General features: G+C 40.8%; 1 protein-coding gene across 10 annotated transcripts in view; it reads left to right on the top strand.

Annotated features, from left to right (window-relative positions):
* The first annotated feature begins 211 nt into the window (after window positions 1–211).
* Window positions 212–12,926, top strand: part of LOC130164183 (sodium/potassium/calcium exchanger 2-like) — a 46,299-nt gene continuing 33,584 nt past the window's right edge. The window contains exons 1-2 of one of the 10 annotated variants that reach the window (XM_056368726.1): window positions 212–525; window positions 1,839–2,915. In XM_056368726.1, coding sequence (XP_056224701.1) covers window positions 2,013–2,915 — 903 coding nt within the window. In that variant the 5' untranslated portion in view covers window positions 212–525; window positions 1,839–2,012. Of the gene's footprint in view, window positions 526–558; window positions 885–1,835; window positions 2,916–12,926 lie in introns of those variants that run through there. The other 9 variants (XM_056368723.1, XM_056368722.1, XM_056368727.1 and 6 more) reach the window with 9 other exon arrangements.

A 12,926-nucleotide genomic window follows, 5' to 3' on the forward strand; every position in this document is an offset into this window, starting at 1 on the left:
ATCCACCTGTTCCGTCATCATAGGAATAAAAAAATAAAAAATAAGCAGGAATAGTGTCTTTGCTGTGTAACCACGGCAACTCCTCCCTCAAAATGCAACATCACCAAAGCCCCCCCCCCCCCCCCCCCATGAGCTGAGCAGGAAAGGATGCGCCGTCTGCCGCTTACCTGGCTTTATTAATAAACCACCCGGTTCACGTGGTAAGCCCAGCCCAGCACAATATTCTGCCACATTAGCGAGGTATTTTCGACCGGGTGCTTTTTTTTTTTTTTTTCTCTCATCCGAGACGGGAGGGATGCTGCTGCTGCTGCCGCCTCTGCTGCTGTGAGGGAGAGAGGTGAGCGCAGTTGGAAAAGCAGTTTTTTTTTTCTCTCTCCCCCCCCTCCCCTCCAAAGCTCCTCCTCTGTCGTCGGAGAGCAGAGACCGGTCACATTTTGCTCAATGAGAGCAAGAGGGCACCGGAGAGGATTTCCTAATTTCAACCTGCTGCTGTGCCGTGCGGCTGTTTTCTTGCCTCTGTCAAAGGTAAGGCATGACACAGTCTGCAGCCTCTCCACGCGTCGTGCGCCTCGCCAGGGAAACTAATGTTGGGCTGTTTTGGTCGGGGACGATGGTTAGCTGTTTGTTGTGTGGTGATACCGCTGTGAAAGGGCGAAGGCATTATTGAAGGGCAGACAGAGTTGTCAGTGGAACTGGCATCTCAGACAAGCCGTTCAGCTGAAAGGCAGCAGGCTGTGCATCTCTGAAAAGTCAAACAGGACAGGATGTGTGTTTCTATCTGCTTTTCCCTGGAAGCAGCGTCATAGCGTTTACCGTTTTCCACTGACTGCAGCCAAGTGATGTCCGTAAACCGTCGGCCTTCACATTTCGTGATAATTTCCCAGGTAAAAACAGCAGATTTCACATTTTGGATGCAAGTTGTTTGTCCAACATCTGAATACATAGGATAATGAAAATGGTCAAACCAGCATCAGTCAGAATCATCTGCCCTTCTTACAAGTTTTTCGTGTCTGTTTGTGTCTCTCGTGGTTTCAATTTAACGTTAATGACTTGAAATTGTAAATGACTATATTTATATCTACATAGAGCTTTCGTGAGTCTATTAAGGACATACAGTGGCTGCGCATCTCGCTTAAATGTACACTAAGAGGATGAGTTGATGATCTGTCAGCACATTTAAGATGTTATACATTCTTGATTTTTAGTTTTCATTTCATATGATGTAGAGATTTACTTCAGTGAGAGAGAATGACAATGATTTTAAAACGGTAATCAGTATTTCACATTCCACATGTAGCCTAACTGGGGATTTAATATTTGACTAAATATCAACATGGATGATTTTTGTGGCAGTGATCAGGTGTAGATTAGTGCTGATTTGTAGCCAACTCAACAGCAACACTTGTGATTATTTGTCAATTTAGCCATTGTTTGAGCATTATTATTATTATTATTATTATTATTATTATTATTATTATTATTTTCATGTTTTTAAAGACATGTCAGGAAAGAGTTGTCCATCACAAGTTATGCTATTCACTTTGCAATTTTGTGAAAAAGCAGCAAAAGCTCACATTTGAGAATTTGTGTAAATTAAATGTTTCACGTGACAGATGACAATTATCAAAACTGAGTAAAGAATCAATTAATTAATTTCTATCTAATTAAATTGTTCACTTAATTAGCTAGTTTAAGCCAGTATTTTTTAAATAAATATGTGGTCTTAATATCCAAACCAGTTTTCAATTTTATTGTGTTTTGTTATTAATTCACACCCCTGAGTTTATGTCCTGGCTCAATAATATTTTTTTCTTCATTCTTTTGACATTTGCCAGCAGAGGCTAATATGAAGACATCATTTGGCAAACCAGACCCTGGAAAGCACCTACAATCTTCTCAACTCATTTGAAACTGAAGAGAGCACCATGCATTTTCCCCAGTAAAACCTGCTCCCCACTCTCCCCTCTTCCTACCTAACCACTGAGAGTGAGGACATCACGAGCTGCATAGAGATGGCTTCAGATCAACCCTGCATGGATACACTAGAGCGACGACCCATATTGGGTCCTGCCTGCAAGCGGCGGGGACACCGGTGTCTGCGTAAAAAGCTGAGGCCAGTGCGAATCTTAGGGTTCGTCTTCAGCATGGTGGCCGTTAGTGCCGTCTCCTTCAGTGCCTTGACCTGGAGCTCAGATGGTCTCAGTGAGCCAGTGCTCCCCCAGAAGAGTCTCCACCAGTCATCCCCCCACAGGACTCTACTTTTCACCCAAAACCAGAGGGACCCCAATGTCTCAGCAGACATGCCAATAGCCATGAAATCTACAGCAGATAGCAACGAGAGCCAGGGGGAGTACCCGCCAGATATTTTCACCCTTGAGGAGAGGCGCCAAGGAGCAGTGGCCCTTCACATGTTTGGCATGATCTACATGTTCATCGCCTTAGCCATAGTGTGTGACGAGTTTTTCGTCCCAGCGCTCACGGTCATCACGGAGAAGCTGACCATTTCGGATGACGTCGCAGGTGCCACCTTCATGGCGGCAGGCGGCTCAGCTCCAGAGCTCTTCACCTCCATCATCGGTGTCTTCATCTCACACAGCAACGTGGGCATCGGGACCATCGTGGGCTCAGCCGTCTTCAATATTCTCTTCGTCATCGGGATGTGCGCCATCTTCTCCAAGGAGATCCTCAACTTAACATGGTGGCCACTCTTCCGCGACGTCTCCTTCTACATCCTGGATCTGATCCTGCTCATCATCTTCTTCCTGGATAACTTCATCTCCATGTGGGAAAGTATCACACTGCTCTCAGGCTACGCCGCCTACGTGATCTTTATGAAGTTCAACAGCAAAGTTGAGGGCTTCGTCAAAAGTTGCATGACCAAGAATCAAGTGGTAGAGGTCGCAGTGCAGCCCAAGGTGAGTTGGCTTCTTGAACCGTATCACTTATTAATTTCTCCCACCTCCCACCACCATCTACTATACATCTAAAATACAATTCTATTTAAAATGTCAGACTGTGGAAGTTACAGCAGGTGTGCAGTAATGCGTCTATGATAGAAATTACTTTTGATATCTCCTCTTGCATGTACACACACACTTGTCGTTTTACACCTATCATGCAGCTGATTTGCTATTGTAATGAAGCCAGGCTTGCTTTTGATAATTGTTTCAGTTGAGCCAAAAATGAAAATGAAAGCAGTTTGTTAGTGGAGACATGCTTTTAATTCCACACTCCTTTTTTTTTTTTTTCTTGTTCTCATCAACCCAATGACCACTTTCAAATGAAACCAATGGCTCACAGATGTGCCGCACGCTTAGATCATTCAATATGCAACAACAAATGCCAAACGTATGGTTTATGAGACTGTTGTATATGTTCATTACTTCATGAGGCAAATAAAAGAAACTCTTAAGTCACTTTCAACAGCTAAACTGACCATTGTACATTAATATGGTTGAGGCAACGCTGCACAGCGCTGGCACCGTGGGATTAATAAAACAGAGTCAAATGTGTAATTCTGGGTTAAGCTCTACAAATTGTGTCCCGGTCTGACAAACAAATCCCTTGGAAAATCTCAGGAGCTATTTTCTTCCCAGTTAAAGATTTCCCACATAAATACTGTATCTAAATTGTTGCGTAAACATATAGCTTGGTGAGCTGAACCACAGATAGTAAGGAGTTTGATGGAAAATATGGAGGAAGGCACGGGACAAAAAGGATGATCGCACCAGGCCTTAGAGGAGGTTCTCTATGTCCAGACATTTGGTGCAGTATTTTACTATTTGCATAAACGTTCAATATTCTAACTTTAAAAATCATTGCATTACTTCACATAACATTCACCCCCTCAATGACACTTGAGGGCAAAAGACACTGCAGTGCAATTTGATACCGGTGTAGAGATTATCCAGACGGATTTAGATTTCTTTGTGACATGAGATGGAAATGAAATTTTGAGAAAGTTGTATTGTAAAGCTTTCATTAAACCGGGATTTATTTTAAGTACATAAAGGATATTTAAACTGCAGGTTGCACAATGTTGGGAGAAACTCTTGAGGAAGCCAACGGTGCCGTTTGCCATGCAGTGTGTGAAACCAAAATGCTAAAAATAACACCTCTTCATTTAAAAAGCACGAAAATAGTTATTTCTGTTGGTCCTCTTTGCGCTGTATTACTTTGATGTAGAGCTAACGAGCAAGAGGAGAGAGAGAACTGAGGTGCACAGGCTGAGAGCCAGAGAAGACTCAGGTGACCTTGAGGTGCAATGGATTCTGGGTACTTTGGCCAAGAGAGGTGCGTGTGTGTGTGCGTGCGTGCGCGCGTCACTATGTGTGTGTTGAAAAACAACTTTTGATGAGGGGAAAAATAGTGGAAGACAGATGAATCGATCAAACCCCGCCATCATGTTTCATCTCCCACATCGCTTACAGCTGATTTTGCTTGTCCTCTCTCTTGCATTGACGGTAACAATCTCATGGCTGCACCTCTCCGCAGCCTGCTTTCAAAACATATCAAACATAGAATACATGAAATGAAGGAATTAAAGGTGTACAAAATTAGTCCAAAGCCATTATTTTACCAGGCACACGCTGTCACCTAACCTCTTTTTAGTTGGCAGTCTGTGTCTACGGGGGTTAATAGAACTAGAAAGGTACAAATATTATTAGAATATAATCATCTAAACACCCTTTTTTAATCAAGCTTTGACACTTTGGGGACACGTGTATTTGAAGACACAAGTGTTATTTTGAGATTTAATTGGCAATTTAGCAGCCATGCGTGTGTCATACATGAACAGTGGAAAATAAGACAGGAGGGCAAGGACGAGGATGAGTGAGCTACCTCATAAAATTGTCCTACAAAATCTACGATCTGCTTTGTGTTTCTATTTCTTTTGTCTATTTTTAGCTGACATTCACTAATATAATAATCTATATTTATAGAGCACATTTCAAAACATAGCTACAAAGTGCTTCACAGTAAAAACAAGGAATACATTTAATAAATCAAAAACACAAATCTAAAACAAGATAAATAATTATACAATACAAGAATAATAATATAACAAAAAGCATCAGTAAAGAAAAAGCCGTTAGATAAAAGTGAGTTTCAAGAAGAGATTTAATAGAGACAGTGAGTTTGCGTAGATCCTCAGGCAGTGAGTTCCACAGCTGAGGGGTCACCTTTACTGACAAGCGGAGATTTTGGAACCATTAAGGCCCTGCCAGAGGATCTCAAGCAGCTATTAGACTCGCAGGGAGTTCATAGCTCACAGATGTAGGCAGGAGCCAAACCTTTTAAGGCTTTAGAAACAAGCAGGAAAATTTTAAAATCAATTCTAAGACTCACAGGTAACCAGTGAAGTGTAGTGTCAAAAGCCTGGCAGCAGCGTTTTGTATCAGCTGTAGTCTTTGGATGAACTGAGAGCAGCTCTTCTGTATGTTAATCATTTCACTGTTATGATTTAGCACCAAGGAGTCCTTAAATCCTCCATACTGTACTGTCCAGGTGTGAAGTTTTGCATTGTAAGGACAAGAGGGTGTCATTTGACGTTACGCCCTTGAACTAAACTTGATTTAAAATGGGCTTCCCTGAGATCTGAGATTACTTAATGCATTATTATATAGGGATGTCCCCGTTCTACGTTACATTGCTGCCACAGACGGACGAACAGGCAGTCAGCAACCTACAGACACCACAACACCACCTCTCTTCTGTGGCTGGGTCAGTAATTTGCAGTAGGCCATCAACAGTTTATGCCATAAATACCACGTAAATTATATTCTGAGAGGAACATTGACAGCAGTGTGATGTTCTGCATTTAGAAGTCATCAGTCAGTTTTGTACTGTCTGAGACTGCTGCCTTTCATCTCGTTACATAACTGCTGGTGCTGCGTTCTCTTTTCTTTTTTTGACATGAAAAGTTTCTTTTGTGTAACTTGTTTATTCTGCTGCAGGTAACATAAAAATAGATGGCTTTGTTTCTCTTATTTTCTAGAAAATAATGCTTTAGCTCCCAGGCAGAGCGTTAAATGTTGAGAGCAGGGCTTGCTTTTCGATCATTTGACAGATCAAAGGTGTCATGGGATTTTTTTTCTTTTTTTTTACCCCAGGGACGAGGTGTAACATTATCAATACAGTTCAAACGGAACTGTCAGATCTCAGCTCTATGTAGGGGATGTTAGGTCTATTTAAAGCCACTATTTTTATCAGAAGTTCAACGGTCAGCCTCATCAAATTTCTTAATCCAGTCAACACAACCATGAATGCTCCATAATGCTATGCATTTAGATTGACTTGGAATTATGGCAAAATAAGACAGTAGAGGTATTTTATATTCAGCAAGTTCAAGACCACACATACAGTAGTTAAGAGAGTGCTCTTTCCATGCTAAATTCTTGCCTGCAGAAATACAACCGCAGTTTTGAAATCCTCATGAAATCTATTACTGTAACTGCTTACCACCATCTATGACAACTTGACAACCTTGGCTACCAGTTGATGAATGAGTCAGTCTGAGGTGGAAAATGAACTCTGCTTGCACTACTAAAAAAAAAAAAAAAAAAAAAGAAAAGAAAAAACACAACCATCCATGCTGATCGTTTAAAAAAAAAAAATAGTGTTTACTGCTTAATGAAACTGACAACAGATTAAACCAGGCCAGTAGGGGGAAGCAGAAACAAGCTTCAATCAAAACACTGAAATATTATCACCTTCTACGCTGATATGGCTAACATGTTAGCAAACAGTTGCTCGTTTACACATGAAACAGACACAACATTAGTGTTCATTTGGGGTTGTGTAGCATGATGAGTGTAAGTCTATTATTCACTCTCCTTCTGGCTCTACTTTGCTCTCCACCAATCGTTATCGACATATATGTCATATATGTTTAGCTGCAGAATGCTCCACTTTGTCCAACAGATAGTTGTTAAGTTAGTTGTTGGAGCTTTTTGAAAACAGATTCCTGCTGCAGCAGAAATCGGGGCTGTTGAGAGTCAATCATAACAGCAAAGTTGCATTTCATAAAACCAAAGCAATAAGCTGAAAGAGACTAAAATGCAATGTAGAGTCGGGTGCGGTGGTAATTGCCTGTAGGTTTGTCATTGAGAGCAGTGGATTTCACATACAAACATTCATTTGATCCCTTAATGATATAAAAATATTATTAATAGCAGCTTTAATTTTGGTGACTTTGTATCTAAATTGGGAGAAATGATTAAGTATGCAGCTGTAATAACTATTAAAACTGGAGAGTTACATTTAAACAACTGACCTAATAGCTCAATAACTCAGATTCACATAATAGAATCATGTAATCCTGCTTGAGCTGAGTTGTCCGTTCAGTTGATCCCAGTGCATGATGTGATTTTATTTGTTCATCTTTGACCCCAAACAGATGTTGGAAGGAAGTGTTTATCTATCAATTCTGGCCTGATTGGTTCTTAATACCTTTGTTTACCTAATGAGTGCTTAGCCGCTGGTTAATCTTAAGTGCACTCTGCCTTAGCTCAGTGAGCTAGGTTGGCACCTCTGCTATCCGAACTCTTATGAGACACAACCCTGCAGCCTTCTTGTTTGAAATTGTAATATGTCTTTTTGGGATAGACATATGGAAGTTTTTTTTAATCAACTCAAAGCTCTTTACTAGCCAGAAGTGACACTGAAAAATGAACCATTATTGCTTTAAATATTGATTGTACACTGACTTCAGACATTAGGGCTACGCAAGAATGCCAGTGGCCTGTCTGGAAAGAAAATACCATTAACGCATTGCAGTGTAATATAATCCAATACAATATCGCTGCAACAAATATCACCTTGTGTAGCTTTAAATATACAATTTTCACTGGAAATTTTTGGGACTATACTATTTTTGTTGTGTTTTCTTGCAGTAAATGTAGCGTGCTGCTGTTATTTTGTCACATCTTCCACAAGTCAGCGTCCTCTGCATTCATGCCAAAGGGTGATTGATGTCACGCATCTTGGCCCTGTGAGCTGCAGCAGTTCACAGTTCAAAGATGGCGTCACTTTACTGTATCGCTGCCTTCTTAATTGTTGCACGTTTTGTTACAGTTAAGCTTCTCAGTCTGGTCGTGTGGTCAGTGACTTAACGGGACAGAGCTGGCTCGCGCCCATGCAAAAAGGTCTGATTACTGAACACTGGGTCACTCAGGATGTGCAGAGGGGCTGAAAGAGGTCACCAAATGCCTGATGCCTTTTCCGCCCCATCTGAATGCACACTCACACACTCAGTGGATCCTTACTGTACAGACTGTAGAGGCACAGTTCAAGGTCACAATAGTAGATCGTACTTACACCTCACAAGCTTCAATGTTCATGGCAGCACAAGATGGAGGAGTATGAATATCAGTAGCACTTTTCTCTGCTTCTTCCATTTTTCACTTGAGAAGCAATAGATGTGTGTGTACTAGAGTTGGCTTTGCATGCTGACGGTGTCCCACTGAAGCAATCATTTGTCCAACCCCTTTCTTTTTCTTTCTGTGTACAAAAAAATGGCCCAGTACGCCAAGCCAATCTGGCACCTCAACCACACTCCACAGTGAAAAAAGAAAAGTCTTATTCTTCCATTCCAATCTGCACCGTCTTTCCACTTTTTTCTTCATACAGCTGTTGTTATACATTTTCAAAACCTTGTGCATCTTTTAAAGAGGTCAGGTTAGCACTGACATGGCATTAAGTCAGATTTATTAGGAAGTGCAGTCCAGACAGGCTCTGGCTGTACACGGCATGAAAGGAAGGGTCTTCCGTCATCTACGCACAGCCTCCTCAGGACCCACCTCACCAGCCTGGCCCAGGCTTATCTTGTTATCTTGTGGCCTCTCTCATAGTTTGGCTGATGGACTGACTGACTGCTTTTGAAAAATACGGGCTCAGATCAGATTAGCCAGCACTTTGTGCACCGTGGCTTTATGAAAGACAGAGGAGTGACAAGCCCCACTTCTACTTGTTATGATCGTTGTGACACACCAAAAGTCAGTGTTTGTCAGTGTTGACAATGAAGTCATTTTAAAGGAAGAGCGCAGCCGCATCTCACAGCTGAACAGCTACTATCATTGTACCATGCATAATTAAATCTAAATTTTTATCATGCTAGCTCATAAATTGTCATGAATGTGATGTCAGTATCAGACTGAGAAAATGAAATGACTGATGAGTAATCACAAGACATTCAAGAAAGTGAATCAAACAAGAAAAAAAGTCTCAGATACTTGTTGAAATGAGAGTCTGCACTAAGATTCTGCATCCAACCACAACATTAGATGTCTGCTATCATCAATGGTGGATAAGCCAGTGTGTATCGAGGCAGATGTTGGTTCTGCTGAGATGGAAGGTGCGACCTCTGATGCATTACCAAGCTATAAATAGCGTCACGGAGGCGAGATCTTCCATCACGATGCGCTTCAAAGATCGGTTACAAAGCAGGTTCTGTGCAGGGAGCAGCACTGTTTGTGTTTCTTCCCTGTGGATTTGGACATTTGAGCACCAGCTCTGATGCTGTACACCTTCTGTTCACACATAAGAACCAGTTGTTGCTGGTTGTGCCGTTTTCCGTTTTTATCCAGTCCAAGCGAACGACAACGTCATACACCATAATATCAGGCTGCACGACATGAACTCTGTCACTCGCTGTTTATTTTGGTCGCGTGTGACGTGCTCATGGGATTATCTTCCATTATGAAGGATGTCAAGCTAATTTCCAGTACAATCCAGATGTGCACGGCTAAACTCCCACCAAATCATAAACTGCATCTGTTTCAGATTTCTTCTTTGAGCTTGAATGGATAATAAAAAAACAGTTGTCAAGCTAATTTCTAGGAAATCCTCTAGAAATACCCATTTTTAATTACTGTAAAAGTATTGCTTTGTGCAGTATCCAGAAACATTAACCTGACTTTTCAATGTAAGCATGTAGAGGTTGTGGACAACTATGAATTAATTTTTAAAAATGGAATCTCTTCTGTATGGTGTGTGACCTTGTCCTTGATTTGTACTGTGTATTTGTATGAAACAGTGAGGTATTCATGTTTTTATCCTTTTTTAAAAGAAAAGTTGTAGAAGTGACCTTGGTTTATACTGAATGTAGAATAATACCCGTGTGTGTGCAGGCACAAGGTCACTGAGGGGAAAATAAAAACAAATTACAGAAGCATAGTCTGACATGAAGTTGAGGGGAAAAATAGGTTCATTGATGGATTTAAGACTAAATTATTAAGCAAAGATTGATTGTAAGAAACCTAAACTGAGCTCTTTGTTTATGTGAGTTGGAGTTTTAAGGTTATATGCACACGCCGTTGCAAACATACAGTATATACCTGCTCACACACAAAGAGAGAGAAACAGAATAATTTTGGCGCTTGAGCTCAGCCAGTGACAACAGAGCCAGAGTCCAATAATTTAAAAATAGAAAGCCTGCGACTTTGATCTCACCATGACGATGAGGAGTCCAAGTTTTATCATCCGTTCCAGCTGTGGCTTCTTGTCTTAGGAGGCGGGGGGAGAGCGCTGCCGTAGAGCCAGTAATTAGTTTTCCTGTTTTAGAGGTTTTACCTTGTTGTTGGGCTGTTAGACCAGTCAATGGAGATAAAGGTATTGTTCAGAATAAAGTAATGGACCAATCAAAACAGTGTTGAGTTTTAGAAATCTAGAGCAGAGGTTGTATTGAGCCAGAGCTGCTTCTTTCTCTGTCTCTCTTCTATTGTCTACAATTATTCTGCAAGCTCTCTTGGCAGTGTCGTTGTTCCTCGCCGGCGTCCTGCTTTTGTCCAAATGCAATTTAATTATATTCAATGGTAATGGTTGTACAAATGAAGTTCTCGTTTGCATCACAGGTGCTGATGGCTGCATTTTATGCCGTCCTCAATTGTTTATTGTACTTTTTGGCTTCCTCCTCCATTCTTATCAGAGTGGACAGTCTGGCTCTTCACTGCCTCCTCAGTGTTGTTAATGGTTTGAAGGTCACCCTGTCAGTTATTACAGTTGCTGTGTAATTATCAAAAGCACAATGTAGTCTTTAAAAAAATGATTAAATAAAACAATGCTTTTTTTATTTTTGCGCCACAAAAGATCATCATACATTCGGAGTGGATCCATTGTGACTTGGTGCACTTCAGAGATGTTTACACAACCAATACAAATGTTTACATGCCACCTGATACCAATGGCTATGTTCATCTGAATCATTCGTCATTTAATTTAATCTCATTTTATGATGTCTGCATTAATTCTGCTCTTACTAAAGAGAGCTCTTTTATCGAATCTTCATGTACTTGATTGATTAGAATCTTGTGATACTGCTGTTGTCAGTTGCTATATGTGGATTTTTGACGCCGACATTCCCGTACTGAGATTAGAGCCGAAGTGATTCGGTGATGAAGCAATAAGTCGGTGGACAGAAAATTCATTCGCATCAATTTTCTAAGCGCTGGTGCCCCAAAATTCACAGGTCTCAACTTCTCAAATATGAATGTCTTGTTTTTCCTCAGTTGTCTGTCAAAGCAAACTGAATTTCCCCCAGCTTTGATTGTATATGTAAACTTGGGCTTTGGAAAACTGTGATGGCCATTTTAAAGTCCAATAAACCAAAATGATCGGCTGATTATTTAATGATGAAAATAGTCATTAGTTGAAGCCCTGACTGTTTAATTTATAGTATTTTAAACTGGATCTTTGTCAAAATACTATAGGTGAATTTGAGTTTGGTGGGGATGAGAAAGTTAGTAAGATTTAGGTTTGAAAGAAGGTTGTGATTGCTACCAGCAGCCACTATAAGCCAAGCAATCGGTTTCATTTGACTGTTTGACTTCATGCAGGTGGTAAAGCACTAGTTTGCAGCACCTTAGAGGCCAGCAAAACCCAGTGAGTAAATGTCGAATCAGGCTACTTGCTGTTAATGCTTGTTTTCTGCTCATCTCCAGTCACACTGAACCCAATCTTTGTCCTTGGTGCAGCACCATGGACAGCACCTCTCATTCTCTCTGGTCTTCAGCATCTACTTATCTACTTATAGCATCTACTTACTACTGTGATCTGCTGTAAGTAGATGACCCTTTCACATCCTTGTTTCAGTCCTTTTTATTTATTTATTTAGCTTTTTTTATGTGTTCAGTCTTTGTTAACGTGCACATGTCATGATTGGCATACCATTACATAGTTGAAGGTCTTTTTTTTTTTTTTTTATGGCCACTCTACACTTGAGGTAACTCTGAAACGGGGAAGGGTTAAAGAAGAGATTTGGGAAAAAACCCCAAGTGGAGGGTGGCTTCCTGAAATAGATTATGCAGACTGTTGTTCAAAGAGGGTGCATTCATCTGGCACTGCGGACCTGACAGAGACACTGGATCATTCAGAGCCGCTACATTTTATGGCCCACGCAGAGCAGTGGATCTCAGTAGGCTCAGTCATGAAACTATTTTTTTGAAATGGCTTTGACAGCCTGGAGAGCTCTGGCTCCAGCTTTAACCGCTGTGTTCACTGGAGGCCATTTCTATTTGATTTGTCCATTGTTTGGACCTTAGGGTAGTTTTACATCATCAGATATAATATGAGCTGATGTGGTCTGAGGGTCCAGGATATACTTTTTATTTATTTTTATCACTATAATCGGAATGAATGAATGACATGATTGTTTTCACACAAATCCCCCTCAACTATTTAAATCGGAATTATTCACACTGACCCGTCATGCAAAGAAATTCTTGAAAAGTTGAAACGAGTGTGGTTTTTTTTGTTTTTTTTCTGAGGGAGAGCCTGAAGGTTAAATGTTGAGGCTTGCAAGAAACTGAAAGCCTTATCGATCATGGGCTATTTTTGAAAGCGGGGTTGAATTAGCTAATGTAACTGCACTGTAAAAGCATCATGTGAAGGGCACCAAGATCCCTATCTCATGGGTATATGAAATGACA

The sequence above is a fragment of the Seriola aureovittata genome, chromosome 23, assembly GCF_021018895.1.
Source record: "Seriola aureovittata isolate HTS-2021-v1 ecotype China chromosome 23, ASM2101889v1, whole genome shotgun sequence".
NCBI lineage: Eukaryota > Metazoa > Chordata > Actinopteri > Carangiformes > Carangidae > Seriola > Seriola aureovittata.